The sequence below is a fragment of the Loxodonta africana genome, chromosome 8, assembly GCF_030014295.1.
Source record: "Loxodonta africana isolate mLoxAfr1 chromosome 8, mLoxAfr1.hap2, whole genome shotgun sequence".
NCBI lineage: Eukaryota > Metazoa > Chordata > Mammalia > Proboscidea > Elephantidae > Loxodonta > Loxodonta africana.
In genome coordinates this window covers 84307684-84325243 of record NC_087349.1, presented here as the reverse complement: position 1 = coordinate 84325243, position 17560 = coordinate 84307684, and the positions used below count along the sequence as shown (strand labels likewise).

General features: G+C 40.5%; 1 protein-coding gene across 5 annotated transcripts in view; it reads right to left on the bottom strand.

Moving 5' to 3' along the window:
* Positions 1–9473, bottom strand: part of FAM221A (family with sequence similarity 221 member A) — a 39108-nt gene extending 29635 nt beyond the window's left edge. For 3 of the 5 annotated variants that reach the window (XM_064290078.1, XM_023544349.2, XM_064290077.1), the window contains exons 1-2: positions 9333–9471; positions 7373–7546 (exon numbers count right to left, since the gene is read on the bottom strand). In XM_064290078.1, coding sequence (XP_064146148.1) covers positions 7373–7546; positions 9333–9397 — 239 coding nt within the window. In that variant the 5' untranslated portion in view covers positions 9398–9471. The other 2 variants (XM_064290080.1, XM_064290079.1) reach the window with 2 other exon arrangements.
* Between the last annotated feature and the right edge of the window lie 8087 nt (positions 9474–17560).

Genomic DNA, 17560 nt, shown 5'->3' with positions numbered 1-17560 from the left:
ATAAAGATAGTATTTGCAACAATACTTAGAATAGCAAAAAATATTTATATAAAAATAAAATGCTAATAATAAGGAAATAAACCCTCCAAAAAAACAAACCCACTGCCATCTAGTTGATTCTGACTCATAGCAACCCTATAGGACAAAGCAGAACTGCCCCATAGGGTTTCCAAGGCTATAAATCTTTACAGAAGCAAACTGCCACATCTTTCTCCCACAGAGCGGCTGGTGGGTTTGAACCATGACTTTTTGATTAGCAGCTGAGTGATTTAACCACTGTGCCACCAGGGCTCCTTTTCTTGCACTAAACCAAACCAAAAAACCCATTGCTGTCGGGTCAATTCTGACTCATAGTGACCCTACAGGACAGAGTAGAACTGCCACATAGTGTTTTCAAAGCTATAAATCTTTACAGAAGCTGTCACATCTTTCTCCCACAGAGTGGCTGGTGGGTTCGAACCACTGACCTTTTGGTTACCAGTTGAGCACTTAACCACTGTGCCACCAGGGATTCTTAGTAATAGATAAATAAATTACTGGATAAGGATTTTCAAACTCTTTAGCAATGAAATCCCTTCTTAAAGAAAATGTTTTATAGAACTGTAATACATAATAGATAAAAAAAATTAGTTCAAACAAAGGGAAGAATGGAAATTGGAGTTTCCCCTTTCCCTAATCTGACCTTCCAGCCTGGCACACCCCTGAGGTTTCTTCACAGCTCCAGAGAACACATGAAACACACCAGACTAGTCAGAATAACAGTATTTGTGGAGCTTCCTGGTCAGTGAAAGGCATCAATGCTTGGAAGAATCACACTCCTTTTTTGGGACACTAAAGTTCCACACTGGTGAACCACTCAGACCTTGCCTTATGTGTCTCTTCATTTGTATCTTTTTTGCTATAATAAAACTGTAATTGAAGGGAGATTTCAAATAGTCATTGAGACACGTCTCCCTTTGGAAACAGGTCTGTACTGCTTTTGACATGGTGTCTACCTCCCATATTTTAGCTGCAGTAGTGAAGATGCACTACGAGGCTAAAGAACACAATTTACTTAATGAAAACATTATGCTTTTTTCAAAACATCAGAGTCAGTCTATGGCCCCCAGACACTCTTGTTACAGATGAAGCCACTCCCAAAGTTCACCTTTCAGTCCAAGATTAGACAGCCTATAAAACAAACAATAACACACATAAGGAACGTGCTTCTTAGATCAGTCAAGTATACAAGATCAAATGGGTAACACCTGCCCAGAAGCAGAGATGAAAAGGCAGGGACAGGAAAACTGAATGAATGGAGAGAAGGAAGATGGGGTGAAAAGGGGGAGAGTGCTGACACACTACAGGGATTGGAACCAATGTCATGAAACAATTTAAGTATAAATTTTTGAATGAGAAGCTAATTTGCTCTGTAAATTTTCACCTAAAGCCCAATAAAAGAAAAGAAAAGAAAAAAAAAGTCAGAGTGGGCTAAAACAAGCTGTTGCAAAAATGGTTCAATAGTGCTGTACTTATGTGGAGCAAATCAGAGCCCTCTCAGTCAAATTTTGATTCATCGATACTCTACAAACGGTCACAGAAGGGAAGACTTATGTTGAAGCTGAGCATGCTCAACAGATGAAAACATTGTTGTCGCCCCAACTCATGGCAGCCCCACAACGGGGTGGGACCATTGCAATCTGTAGGGTCTTCAGCAGTCGATTTTCCGGAATTAGATCACCAGGACTTTCTTAGTGTGGAAAAAAGAGGCATCACTGAAACCTGTTCAACATCATAGCTCTCATGGATTGAATTATGTCCCCCTAAAAATATGTGTATCAACTTGGTTAGGCCATGATTCCCAGTATTGTGTCACTGTCCTCCATTTTGTGATCGTAATTTTATGTTGAGAGGATTAGGGTGGGATTGTAACACTACCCGTACTCAGGTCACCTCCCTCACCCAAGGTAGAGGGAGTTTCCCTGGGGTGTGGCCTGCACCACCTTTTATCTCTCAAGAGATAAAAGGGAAGCAAGCAGAGAGTTGGGGACCTCATACCGCCAAGAAAGCAGCACCAGGAGCGGAGCGCATCCTTTAGACATGGGGTCCCTGCGCCTGAGAAGCTCCTCAACCAGGGGAAGACTGAGGACAAAGGCCTTCCTCCAGAGCCAACAGAAAGAGAGAGCCTTCCCCTGGAGCCAACACCCTAAATTTGGACTTAAAACCTACTAGACTGTGAGAAAATAAATTTCTTTTCGGTAAAGCCACCCACTTGTGGTATTTCTGTTATGGCAGCACTGGATGACTAAAACAACGGCAACACCCAAGTATCTACTGACAAGATGTGGCTGCACTTGAGGTAAATGGCTGGTAATCGAACCCAGGTCTCCTGCATGGAATGTGAGAATTCTACCACTGAACCACCACTGCCCCCAACTAAAACGTCGTCGTCGTCGTTGTTGTTGTTGTTAGGTGCCACTGAGTCGATTTCAGCTCATAGTGACACTATGTAGAGCACAACGAAACGCTGTCCAGTCCTGTGGATTGTTAGGCTTGAGCCCATTGCTGCAGCCACGGTGTCAATCCATCTTCTTGAGGGTTTCCACTTTTCACTGACCCTGTACTTTACCAAGCATGATGTCCTTTTCCAGGGACTGATCCCTCCTGACAACGTGTCCGAAGTAAGATGTAGTCTTGCCATCCGTGCTCCTAAGGAGCATTCTGGCTGTACTTCTTCCAAGACAGATTTGTTCATTCTTTTGGCCGTCCATGGTATATTCAATATTCTTCGCCAACACCATAATTCAAAAGTGTCAATTCTCCTTTGGTCTTCCTTATTCATTGTCCAGCTTTCGCATGCATATGAGGCAACTGAAAACACCATGGCTTGGGTCTAGCACACCTTAGTCTTCAAAGTGACATCTTTGCTTTTTAACACTTTAAAGAAGTCTTCTGCAGCAGATTTGCCCAATGCAATGCATCTTTTGATTTCCTGACTGTGACTTCCAATGGGTGTTGATCGTGGGTCCAAGTAAAATGAAATCCTTGACAACTTCAATCTTTTCTTTAACATGATGTTGTTTACTGGTCCAGTCATGAGAATTTATGTTTTCTATATGTTAAGGTGTGATCCATACTGAAGGCTGTGATCTTTTATCTTCATCAGTAAGTGCTTCAAGTTCTCTTCACTTTCAGCACGAAAGGTTGTATCATCTGTATATCGCAGGTTGTTAATGAGTCTTCTATCAACCCTGATGCCAGGTTCTTCTTCATATAGTCCAGCTTCTTGGATTATTTGCTCAGAAAGTAAGTATGATGAATAAGTATGGTGAAAGGATACAACCTTGATATACACCTTTTCTGAATTTAAACTATTTGGTATCCCTTATTCTGTTCAAATGACTGACTCCTGTGTATAAACAGGTTCCACATAAGCACATCTGGAATTCCCATTCTTTGCAATGTTATCCATAACTTGTTAATTGATCCACACAGTTGAATGCCTTCACATGATCAATATAACACAGGTAAACGTCTTTCTGATGTTCTCTCTTTCAGCCGAGATCCATCTGACATCAGCAATAATATTCCTTGCTTTATATCCTCTTGAATTTGGCTTGAATTTCTGGCAGTTCCCTGTCAACTGCTGCAACAGTTTTTTAATTGTCTTCAGCAAAATTTTACTTGGGTGTGATATTCATGATATTGTTAGAAAATTTCCACATTCTGCTAGATAACCTTTCTTTGCAATGGACACAAATGTGAATCTCTTCCAGCTGGTTGGCCAGGTAGATGTCTTCCAAATGTCTTGGCATACATGAGTGAGCGCTTCCAGCACTGCATCTGTTTGCTGAAACATCTCTATTGATATTCCGTCAATTCCTTGAGCCTTGTTTTTCACCAACGCCTTCAGTGCAGCTTGGACTTCGTCCTTCAATACCGTTGGTTCTTGATCATATACTACCTCCTGAAATGGCTGAACACAGTCCAATTCTTTTTAGTACAGTGGCTCTGTGCATTCCTTCCATGTCCTTTTGATGCTTCCCGTGTTGTTCAATATTTTCCTCATAGAATCCTTCAATACTGCAACTCAAGGCTTGAATTTTTTCTTCAGTTCTTTCAGCTTGAAAAATGCCAAGTGTATTCTTCCCTTTTGGTTTTCTAACGTCAGGTCCTTGCACGTTTCACTATAATATTTTGTCTTCTCAAACTCCCCTCTGGAATCTTCTGTTCAGTTCTTTTACTTCATTATTTCTCCCATTTGCTTTAGCTACTCTACGTTCAAGAGCAAGTTTCAGAGTCTCCTCTGACATCCAATTAGGTCTTTTCTTCCTTTCTTGTCTTTTTAATGACCTTTTGCTTTCTTCATGTATGATGTCCTTGACATCATCCTATACATTTAGTCTTTGGTCATTAGTGTTCGATGCATCAAATCTATTCTTGAGATGGTCTCTAAATTCAGGTGGGATATACCCAAGGTCCTACTTTGGCTCTTGTTGACTAGTTTTAATTTTCTTCAGCTTCAACTTGAACTTGCATATGAGCAATTGATGGTCTGTTCTGCAGTCAGCCCCTGGCTTTGTTCTGATTGATAATACTGAGCTTCTTGATCCCTGTGTATTCCATCCAGCAAGGTCCACTTGTATAATCGTCACTTTTGTTGTAAAAAGGTATTTGCAATGAATAAGTCATTGGTCTTGCAAAATTCTATCACACGATCTCCAGCGTTGTTTCTATCACCAGGGCCACATTTTCCAACTACCCTTCCTTCTTCTTTGTTTCCAACTTTCACATCCCTATCACCAGTAATTATCAATGCATCTTGATTGCATGTTTGATCAATTTCAGACTGCAAAAATTGGCAAAAATCTTCAATTTCTTCACTTTGGCATTAGTGATTGGTGCATAAATTTGAATGATGGTCATATTAACTGGTCTTCCTTGTAGGCGTATAGATACTACCCTATCACTGACAGTCCTGTACTTCAGGATAGATCTTGAAATGTTCTTTTTGACAGTGAGTGCAATGCCATTCCTCCTCAATTTGTCATTCCCGGCATAATGGATTTTACAATTGTCCGATTCCAAATGGCCAATACTAGTCCATTTTAACTCACTAATGCCTAAAATATCAATCTTTATGTGTTCCATCTCATTTTTGATGACTTCAAATTTTCCTAGATTTTGCCAATTTTTTTTTTTTTATATAACAATATGGCAGCATGTTTTGTGATCCTGTCATTTAAAAAATGGCTCAATATGTTATATGCAGATACACAATTAACAACTAAACAAACTATGTGAATGTACTAAAAAAATATTAACGGCATCTGGCTTTGGGGGTGAGTCTTCTTTTTACATTTCTATTTATTCCCAATTTTCCTTAATAAAAAAAAATAATAAGCATGTATATATTAGGGTAAAATATAGTTTAGCCAGAGATCTTGCTGTGTTACCAATACTCAAGAAAAAGCTTTCCACTGAAGTTGGGCTGGATCAATTTTGAGGGTCTACTGTATGCTGTACAAATTATACATAGATAAAGGGACTAGCATTAAATTTGTGGAACAGTAAATTACAGAATGATCACAAATTTACCAAACTCCTCCTCGTTTCTGAAAGATATCAACATAACCCTCACAATCCATTCCTCCACCCTCCATTCTTCCAAGGTGTTCTTAGTTGGGGTTGCTAACTAAGATTAAAGTCAATCTATATAAAACATTACTCATCCTAGCAACTGCCTAACAACCTCTGGCAAACTTCAAGTCTGTAAATAGCACCTATACAAACAGTCTTAAGAAAGAACTTCGGAAACTGCCATGAAAATGGGACTGCTCCCTTTAATAGTTTCTTTAGAACAGAAAGTTAAGGCTGCTAGCAGAAAATACATAAAAGGTCCAATGATTTTCCCATGAAGCAGCTTGGTCATTCTGAACTTTACAACTATGACCTGCAGCAGCAGTGAAATTCAGAGGTGCGCATACAGCAAAATGCAAACCTCAGGTACAGGCAACACACATCAATGACTGGAGTCTTATGTATTTCCTGCCCTCAATATGCTTCTCTTGGAACACAATCACTTGAAATAAAAAGCAGCATGCATGTATTGTTGTTTACAGAAAGGTACCAACACAGCAGTTTCTTCAAGTAGAAAGGGAGATTAGTAAATTTTGGGAAGAAATGCTTCTATCTGTAGATGGGTAACATGACTTCTAAGGAGGCCTGGTGGCACAGGGGTTAAGCGCTCAGCTGCTAACTGAAAGGTCAATGGTTTGAATCCACCAGCCGCTCCATGGGAGAAAGATGTGACAGTCTGCTTCCATAAACATTACAGCCTTGGAAACCCAATGAGGCAGCTCTAACCTATCCAATAGGGTCGCTATGAGTCAGAATCAACTGGACGGCAATGGGAACATGATTTTTAGTTGCCATTGAGCTAGCTCTGGATCATGGCCACCCCATGCACAACAATGCGGCCTGATCCTGTTCCATCTTCACAATCACTTGAGTTTGTTGCAGCCACGGTATATTTTGAGGACCTTTCAACTCAGAAGGCTCAACTTCCAGTAAGTACTATATTGGACAATATTTTGTTGTGATTCTAGGGTTTTCATTTCCTAATTTTTGAAAGTAGATGACCAGGTCTTTCTTCCTAGTCTGTCATAGTCCGGAAGTTCAGCTGAAACCTTTCCACTATGGGTGACCCTGCTGGTATTTGAAATAGCGGGGGCAAAGCTTCCAACATGACAACAACACACAAGCCACCACAGTATGAAAAACTGACAGATGAGTGATGGAACATGTGATTAGTGTGGGTCAACTCAAGTAACTCTTAAAGCAGTTCTGCAGCCAGTCAATCTATCCTTTACCTTGTCCAATGGGGATGAGGCAGATTCTGCTCTCCAGTCCAAGTGAAAGACCCCTGGCAAAGCCACAGGGGCACCAATGTCTTTTTTACCAATAGCAAGAGAGAGCTGCTTAAGGCAAAGGACTCTATGATGCGTTTTAATATGATATGACAGAAATTCTTAAATTATAGTTAAAAAAAAAAAAAACCTTTAGATAATTTCTAGTATACTGTAAAAAAAAAAAAAAAAAACCCATTGCCCTGGGGTGGATTCTGACTCATGGCAGCCCAATAGGACAGAGTAGAACCGCATACGGTTTCCAAGGAATGCCTGGTAGATTTGAATTGCCTACTTTTTTACCTTTTGGCTATCAGCCTGAATTCGTAATCACTGTACCACCAGGGCTCCAATATACTACATAAAGGCCTATTTTTTAAAGTTTCTCAGTCATCACAAATAGTGCTATTTATAGAAAGAAGATATGCTCTGGTATGGTTTTATATTTCTAATCATAAGAAACTTATCAATAAAAAAAATCTTACCTATGTGTACAAAAACACAGAGTCTCTGGGCCCACAAGTTTACAGTCTATTCCAGTGGGTGATCGCCAGCTCACATATAATCGGTTCTGCAGACGCATAGGTAGAACTTTTCTTTTGTACTCTTCATATTCTTCAGGAGTAAAAAGTTTCCCTCCATCATCCTCACCAACAATTCTACAAAAAAAGAAAATACTTCTTTTAAGCTTTACGTATTTATTTTCCAGGTTAGAAATACTAAACTCTAAAATTAAACTATACCTGTACAGTCAAAGGAAAGGCTGCTTCGACGTGCATCTTTTCTTTAGGCACATGCTAACAGCCAAATTACAAAGAAGGTAATAAAACTATTGATTAGCATATAAGATTATAAGTAAAAAGAAGAAAAGTAAGAGAGTCAATAAATGCATAACATTTGACTTTACTGATAATGTTTACTGATGGAATGTGGTTAAGAATCATCAAGTATTCATCTCAATTTCTCCTGTGATTCTGAAACACACATGCTCATTTCTCTCATTAAAGGCTGGAACATAAAATGCCAACAGTTCTAATATTTTCTTTCTTTAAAAAATTACCAAAAAAAATATATATATATATATATAAATGTAGTAGCCCAACACAACTAATGCTCATTTAAAAAAAAAAAAAAAAAAACTGTTGCCATTGAGTTGATTCCAACTCACAGTGACCCTTTATCTAACCCCAAACCCTGGCCAGGAGTTTAATGTTAGACTTAAATAAATCCTTGAGTCTGCACAAACCCAATCCCACATCCAAACGCCCCCTCACCTCCAAGACTTTTATAGAGAATTGTTCCAGGTGATTTATGCTTGCAAAAATCATTTCCCACCAGGTCCTCCCCTAACATTTTCTGGGCCAGGCAAGAGACCCACAATCCACATGTCTAAATACCTAAATTGTCAGTCACCATCAAGGCCCAGCAACTTGCTTCCAAGGAAAGACCGAAAGGCTAAAGGACCAGTTCTGCCCATGCTGAGGGCTAGGTGGAAGCTCCCAGTATTACCTGGACCCACCTGAACCAGGGATGGGGGCTGACCCACTAAGCTCCTCATCCTCAGGCCTCACCTTGCCGATTCTGAATATCCAGGCAGTACTAAGAGCGTCCCAAAACTACACCAGTGGAACAGTGAGGGAGAGTGCAGTCACCTGGGAAACCCATCTGTCCGGACTCCCCCTGGGTGATTTGGGGAGACCAAGGTTAAGCCTAGCAATCCCTCTTGCTCAGATTTCCTGGCTGAGGCTATGTCTTGCTTCCCGCCAGTGCACACACGCCCTCCCGCTCTCAGCCCCGCACCCTGCTGCCAGCCCCATTCCAGTAATTCCCATCTGTCCACTTTCCCAACTTTCAAAAACCTTTCTCATGAGACCGAAGAACACGTCAAAACAGGAGCATTGGCCTTTATCAGGGCTCAGGTTTAGGGCAAAGAATCGCGTCCAAAGCCGCTAAAGGGGCAGCTGCCTTTCCTGTTTCGGGAGAGAAGTCTCCCCAGAGCCACCGAAACTACGCCACTCGGTGTGCTTCTCCTAAAACCATCACCTCGGGGGTCGGGAGCACGTTTGGAAGTTCACGACTTATTAACGCAAGTTACGCACTCTTTATGTTTGCTAACTTATATAGGTGCCCAGTACTCAATGTGCAATTCCTCTAAGTCCATTTAGGAGAAACAATCACACCTTTACATAAATCTAGGGTTTATAATCCCGCTTGGAAAGGAAGGAGGTCGGACCTCTGAAATGGCCTCGGAAAAGACTACAGCACTGAAAGCTACGTCTCACTACGATCTGTAATTACAGAAAGATCAAACCTGAAATCAATCTCGGCCTCACCCGACAGCCGGGAACAGATTTCGGGCGCTCTGCGCTCGCCCGCTGGACCCTGTCCCCGCTCTACCAGGCCTCACGGCGGAATGCGGGTCTTGAGCCGCTGCCGTCGACTCACCTCCGGTACTCCAGGTACTCGTCCACGGCCGCCGCGCCGCCAGGAGGCAACGTCAGCCGCTCCATGGCCCGCAAGTAAGGGAAAGGCTGCCGGGCCGCGCGCCTAGAGCCCAACCTGCGCGAGAGCAGACGCTGGAGGAGCCAGAGCCGACCCCGCCCCGCCTCCTCGACCCCCCCGGGCCACGCCTACTCCGCCCGAGACCTCACCCCTCTCCATAGGGCCACGCCTACTCCATCCCAGGCCTCGTTCTCTTCCCCCCGGGCCACGCCTACTCCGACTGAGGCCCCGCCCCCTTCCTCACCGGCCTCGGGATTGGCCAGGGTGAAGACCGCCCACGCGGGGGCACGAGACCCTTGCTTTCTGCAAGCACAGCCCCGCCCAGACCGGGGAGCGCGCCGTTTGCCGCTGTCCTCAGATTGTGTCCTGGTACTCTCCTCTCCCTTAAGCTCCTTGTGAAGTTGAGACGAGTGCAATGCGTTGCGTAAAAGGGACGCACAAAAAATGGCTTCTTTGCACAGCGCTTTCACGTAATCCATCTCTTGAAATATAAGTGGCTTTTTTGCACATGTTCTGGTTTGAGCCATAATCTCTGGAGCCTTGGTGGTGCAGTGGTTAAGAGCTATGGCTGCTAACCAAAACGTTCGCAGTTCGAATCGACCAGCCACTCCTTGGTAAACCCCATGGGGCAGTTCTACTCTGTCCAGTTGGGTCGCTATGAGTTGGAATCGACTCCAGGCAACGGGTTTGGTTTGGCTGGTCCCCATAATCACCAGCCATCTTTTCAAACGAATTTTTTAAAAACTGTGATATAAAATTAATAGTTCTGGGTTTGAGGTGTTACTAAAGCAACAGGTTCTTCAAAGAAAGCGAATGACATGTTTAAGGGAAATGAGTAGAAACAATCTAGTTAGGCTTTTTTTTTTAAGCTTTTGGAAAGATTCTCCACAAAGTCTATGTAAAAGGTGAATTACCATGCAAGTGGTAACTTGGCCACAATTAGGCTTGTTGTCATTAGTTGGTGTTGAGTCCAGCACTTAACCATTTACGCCAACCAGGGACTTGGCCACAATTTGGCTTACCCAGCCCCCAAAAAAAGCCCACTGCTGAGGAGTCCATTCATGCTCATAGCGAACTTGGAAAAAAGAGTAGAACTGCCCCATAGGGTTTTCAAGGTGCGACTGGTGGATTTGAGTTGTTGACCTTTTGGTTAGCAGCCAAATTCTAAACCTCTACACCACCAGGGCTCCCATAGCTACCCAGTAAGTCGGAAAAGGGTGGGGAAATCCATCCTTACTCTGGAAGGAGGCCTTAAACAGTGAGACTCTCTGGGGATCAACGTTAATCCTGTAACGTGTTGACATAGAGTCAATTCTGTGACCCTGTGTGTTACATAGTAGAGCTGCTCAAGAGGGTTGTTTCATTTTAATCTTCACAAAAGCAGACCACCAGGCCACTGAGTGGGTTCAAATCACCATTTGTGCCACCTAGGGACCTCTGGGAGTCAGCATTATTGTCACCAACTTGTGGCATTTAAAACCAAAAAAACCAAACCCATTGCTGTCAAGTTGATTCCAAATGATAGCAGCCGTGTAGGACTGAGTAGAACTGCCCCATAGAGTTTCCAAGGCTCTAAATCTTTATGGAAGCAGACTGCCACATCTTTCTCCCATGGAGTGGCTGGTAGGTTCAAACCACCATAGGCTTTTCGGTTAGCAGCCAAGCATTTAACCACTGTGCCACCAAGACTCCTTGTGGCATTTGAAAAAAAAATCCACCCATTGCCTTCAGTCAGACTGCCCCATAGGGTTATCCAAGGAGCAGCTGGTGGATTCAAACTGCAGACCTTTTGGTTAGCAGCTGAGCCCTTAACCGCTGTGCCAGCAGGACTCCTTGTGGCATTTTTAAAAAACCAAAAAAAAAAAAAAAAAAAAACCCAGTGCCAGCAAAAAAATAAGAAAAATAATTCACTGAACTTAAGTAGATCTTTATTTCAGAAACTACTTTCCTGAATATTTTAGGTCTGAAAAGCAAAAAATAGACCTATTGAAACGTCAACTGGGATAGCACTAAATCGTAGATCAATTCGGGAGTAATTGTTATCTTTGTAATTTTTAGTCTTTCAATGCATGAATTTTTTACATACCTCCATTTATTTAGGGTTTTTTTAATGTAATAAAATCTTACAATTTTCTCCATAAAAGTTCTGCATATTTTGTCATATTCTCAATGTTTTATATTTTTCATGCTATTCTAAATGTTATCTTTTTAAAATCACATATTCTAACTATTGCTGATAAATAGCAATGGAATTGGCTTTTTAATGTAATGGTATTGTATCCTGCAATATTACTAACATTTTATTAATTAAAAAAAATATTTTTTAATTTTAAGATAACTATAAATTATTTGTTTTATTCCAAAAACATGTTTACGTAAGTAATAATTTTGTCCCTCTAAAATGAGTTGTTTATTTCTTCTTCCAATCCTTTACTTTTATCTTATTTCTTGTCTTATCCCAACCTATTCCTTGTAACTTGTATGGAATTATTTTCAACTATCCTAATTCTTTTTTTTTTTAACCCTGTAAGATCTTGTTGTTTTAACAAATGAGTGTTAGACTTAGCCACAAACTTACAGCTTTCTTTGTACTTCATTCCTTCCTGAATCTCAGATCTTCCATATGGTATCAGTTTTCTTCCACTTGAACTATATTTTTTTAAGAATTTATTTTAGAGAGGATCTGTTGGTATTAAACTCTTTCTGCTCAAAAATGTGTTTATTTTGTTCATTCAACATTGCTTTCATTTTTTTTTTTCAATCTTTTTTGCTCTTTGCTGCATTCTGGTTGTTTTATTCTGACCTGTTTTCAGCTGACAAATTATTTTTTTAACTATGTCTAGCTTGCTGTTATGGAGTCCCTGGGTGGCACAAATTGTTAAGCACTTGACTACTAGCCAAAAAGTTGGCAGTTTGAACCCACCCAAAGATGCCTTAGAAGACAAGATAGGCCTTGCGATCTGCTTCCAAAAGGTCACAGCCTTGAAAACCCAATGGAGCAGTTCCACTCTGCACGCATGAGGTCATGATGAGTCAGAATTGACTCAACAGCAGCTACCACATTTTTACGCAAATAACACGTTTCCTAAGTTTGCCAACTGCACCTTCACCCCACTAGGTATTTTCCTAACAGTTGCCAGGCCAAATTTTTTTTACTTGTTGCTGTAAAAAAATTAGCATAGAGTGCTATCAAAAATACCTCAATGGGGAGGGAGTGGTTGGCAAACAAATGTAGAAGGTGCATGTTATTTGCATAGAAATATAGTAACAACAGTAACAGTTTGTTGTTAGACCTATCCTTTGAGTTCTTTATTTTATTTTTCATTTCTAAAAGTTATTTTTCAATTCTGCTAGTTTTTATATTTTCATTCTTCCTGCAGGTATTTTCAAGTTTGCATTTTTGTGTCTTTAAGATAGCGATCAGTTATTGTTGTTTCATAATCTGTGTCAGATAATTTCAGTATCTAAAACTTTTGCTTAACATAAAGCCTCCACATAAAGCAAAAACCGTCACAGCTGGGCCAATAAGCATCATGATAAACAGAGAAAATATTGAAGTTGTCAAGGAGTTTATTTTACTTGAATCCACAATCTACACCCATGGAAGCAGCAGTCAAGAAATCAAATGATATATTGCATTGGGTAAATCTGCCAAAGACCCCTTTAAAGTGTTAAAAAGCAAAGATATCACTTTGAGGACTAAGGTGAGCCTGACCAAAACCATGGCATTTTCAGTTGCCTCATATGCATATGAAAGTTGGACAGTGAATAAAAAAGACAGAAGAATTGATGTCTTTGAATTGTGTTGGCAAAGAATATTGAACATATCATGGACTGCCAAAAGAATGAAAAAAAAATCTGTCTTGGAAGAAGTACAGCTCCTTGGAAGTGAGGATAGTGACACTTTGTCTCCATACTTTGGACATGTTACCAGGAGAGATCAGTCCCTGGAGGACATCATGCTTGGTAAAGTAGAGGGTCAGTGAAAAAGAGGAAGACTCTCAATGAGGTGGATTGACACAATGACTGCAAAAAATGGGCTCAAGCATAACAGCGATTGTGAGGATGGCACAGGACCGGGCAGTGTTACTTTCTGTTGTACAGAGGGTCACTATGAGTCGGAACCAACTTGACGGCACCTAACAACAACAACAAAGCCTTCCCAGGCATGTTACTGCTGTAGCATTTCTAATGGTTCTCTCATGGTATCATTGCTCTTGAAAAAACTTACTAGTGAGAATTTTTAAAGGCCTAGCTTGAAGTTGTCTTCTTCGAGAGATGTTTTGCATTTGTTTCTGACACAGATGTGCTTAGGAGAGCTACCCTGTGAAACTGTTTCATTTCCTTTTTTTTTTTTTAATGGACTATTTTAGACCCACAAAAGTGGAGAGAACAGTAAAATGTACTCATCACCCAGCTTCAACAATTATCAGTATTTTGCCATTCTTATTTTATCTATCCCTCTCCTAATAATTTTTCTGGAGTATTTTAAAACAGATATATCTTTTTACCCATAAATACTTCAGCATGTGTCTCTCACAGATTAGAATTTTTAGAAAAGTCTACATTACCATTATCACACCTGACAAATAATTCCTTGACAGCATCTAATACCTAGTCTTTATTCATATTTCCCTGATTTTGTTCTAATTGGAATCCATGCAAGGTCTACTGTTAGCATTTGGTTTACATGTGCTTAAAGTCTTGTAATTTTAAACAGTCCTCTTTCCCCCACTCTGCTTTTTTCGACCATTTATTTGCTGAAGAAACTGGATCATTTTTTCGTGTAGAATATCTTCCTGGACTTAATCATTTGCATAAAAGTATCATTTAATATGTTCTTCAAGCCTCCATAAACCAAAAAACCATACCCAGTGCCATCAAGTCGATTCCGACTCATAGTGACCCTATAGGACAGAGTAGAACTGCCCCATAGAGTTTCCAAGGAGCACCTGACCCTTTGGTTAGCAGCCATAGCGCTTAACCACTACGCCACCAGGGTTTCCTCAAGCCTCCATATTTCCTGTAAATTGGTCCATAAATCTGGAGCCTTGACTAGATACTGGATTCAGGAACGTTCCCCCCCCCACACACACACAAAGTAGTTTATTGATAGTTCTGTCCTGAATTCATGACTTGAAGTTTTGGGGACTACCCAGGTGATGTGAATTTAGATTGCAAATTCCTATAAGAACCAGGAAACCCTGGTGGTGTAGTGGTTAAGTGCTACGGCTGCTAACCAAAGGGTTGACAGTTCAAATCCATCAGGCGCTCCTTGGAAACTCTATGGGGCAGTCCTACTCTATCCTATAGCGTCGCTATGAGTCGGAATCGACTCGATGGCAGTGGTTGGTATCTGATTTTTGGCTGAAGGTTGAACCTCAGGAGTGACTTCATTACCGAGCTGAAAGGGTGTCCAGGGGCCATACTCTCAGGGCTTCTCCAGTCTCTGTTAGGCCAGTAAGTCTGGCCTTTCTTTTTGAGTTAGAATTTTGTTCTATATTTATCTCCAGCTCTGTCCAGGACCCTCTTTTGTGATCCCTGTTAGAGCAGTCAGTGGTGGTAGCTGGCACTAGCTAGTTATACTGAACTCAGTCTTGTGGAGGCTGTGGTAGATGTGGTCCGTTGGTCCTTTGGACTATGTGATTTCTTTTTTTATGTATTAGTTATTTAGAAGTGTTTTAAAAATTTCTAAATATAAAAAAGAGTATCCCTCATTTGTTAGAGACAATGACCAATACGACAAACTTGGTCATTCTTCAAATCTTCTATATGTATTACTGATTTTATTGTCTGTGTGAACCACCAATTATTGAGAGAGAAGTGTTAACCCAAAAAAAATCCTTATTAATATCTAGCACTTCTGGAATTCTTTCCAGGTTCTAGCTCCATCTCACCACATGGCCATTTGTATATCTCTTATGGAGAAAGGCCTGTTCAAGTTTTTTGCCTATTTTTTAATCAGGTTGTTTTTCTTCCTGTTGTTGAGTTATAGACATTCTTTATATATTCTGAGTATTTACTTGTGGCTTCCAACTATTTTCTCCTATTCTGTAGGATATCTGTTCACTTTTTTGGCGTTTGATGCACAAAAGGTTTTAATTTTGAAAAAGTCCAATTTTATCTATTTTCTTTCTATTGGTTGTGAAAGCAGAGCTGTTTTGAAAACCTGTGTTTGTTCATTGTGTACAAAGACAGTAAAATTACCTCTCCTGTGAGAATTGAGATAATCTTTGTAAAGGATTTACTTGACGTATTTTCTTGTTAGGTGCCATCGAGTCAGTTCCAACTCATAGTGACCCTACTCACAACAGAGCGAAACACTGCCCAGTCCTGCACCATCCTTACAATCATTGTTATGCTTGAGCTCATTGTTGCAGCCACTGTGTCAATCCATCTCATTGAGGATCTTCCTCTTTTCCACTGACCCTGTACTTTTCCTTCTCCAGGGACTGATCCCTCCTGACAGCATGTCCAAAGTATGTAAGATGCAGCCTCGCCATCCTTGCTTCTAAGGAGCATTCTGGTTGCACTTCTTACAAGTCAGATTTGTTCATTCTTTTGGCAGTCTGTGGTATATTCAGTATTCTTCACCAACACCACAAGTCAAAGGCGTCAATTCTTCTTGGGTCTTCCTTATTCATTGTCCAGCTTTCACATGCATATGTTGCGATTGAAAATACTGTGGCTTGGGTCAGGTGCACCTTAGTCTTCAAGGTGACATCTTTGCTTTTTAACACTTTAAAGAGGTCCTTTGCAGCAGATTTGCCCAATGCAATATGCCATTTGATTTCTCAACTGCTGCTTCCATGGGTGTTGATTTTGGATCCAAGTAAAGGAAATCCTTGACAACTTCAGTCTTTTCTCCATTTATCAGGATGTTGCTTATTGGTCCAGTTGTGAGGATTTTTGTTTTCTTTATGTTGAGGTGCAATCCATACTGAAGGCTGGGGTCTCTGATCTTCGTTAGTAAGTGCTTCAAGTCCTCTTCACTTTCAGCAAGCAAAGTTGTGCCATTTCTGCATAACCAGGTTGTTAATGAGTCTTCTTCCAATCCTGATGCCCCATTCTTCTTCATATAGTCCAGCTTCTCATATTATTTGTTCAGCGTAGAAATTAAATAGGTATGGTGAAAGAATACAACCCAGATGCACACCTTTCCAGACTTTAAACCAATCAGTATCCTCTTGTTCTGTCTGAACAACTGCCTCTTAATCTATGTAAAGGTTCCTCATGAGCACAATGAAGTGTTCTGGAATTCCCATTCTTTGCAATGTTATCCATAACTCATTATGATCCACACAGTCGAATGCCCTTGCATAGAAATTAAAACACAGGTAAACATACTTCTGGTATTCTCTGCTTTCAACCAGGATCCATCTGACATCAGCAATATCCCTGGTTCCACATCCTCTTCTGAAATCAGCCTGAATTTCTGGCGGTTCCCTGTCGACATACTGATGCAGCCATTTTTGAATAATCTTCAGCAAAATTTTGCTTGCGTGTGACATTAATGATGTTGTTCCATAATTTCCACGTTTGGTTGGATCACCTTTCTTGGGAATAGGCATAAATATGGATGTCTTCCAGTCAGTTGGCCAGGAAGCTGTCTTCCATATTTCTTGGCGTAGACGAGTGAGCGCCTCCAGCACTGCTACCATTTGTTGACATATAGTTAGGTCTTAATAAAGGATAGCAGCTATATAATTTTGTAACCTCAGGTAGCTGGTACAGCATTGACACAAAATATGTGTTTGGTAAATGTTAAGGGAATACAAAATAATGTTTAAAAACACATTGGGGATATACTTTAAAAATCTTAAAGGTCCTTGATATAGAGCTAGCCCCTGGTTTATTAATTTTGTCTTTAGTGAAACTTTATAATTCGAATTGCTATATACCTTGTTGGTATCATTTCATTTTCTAGTTACGACTGAAGTGAATATTGTATCCCAAATAGTTTGAAATTAAAATAGAAAATAACTGTATTCAGATAAGGAAAGATCCCTTTGCTTTTAAATTATTTCATTAGTACATTTAGTCATCTTACATTTTAAAATTAAGACAATAAGTTAAAAATAATCCCTTTTTTTTTTTTTTTTTTTTTTTTTGCTTCCTTCCCTTGTGTCTTAGGCTGAGCACTCTAGAGAAGCAAAACCAGTAAAGCAAAT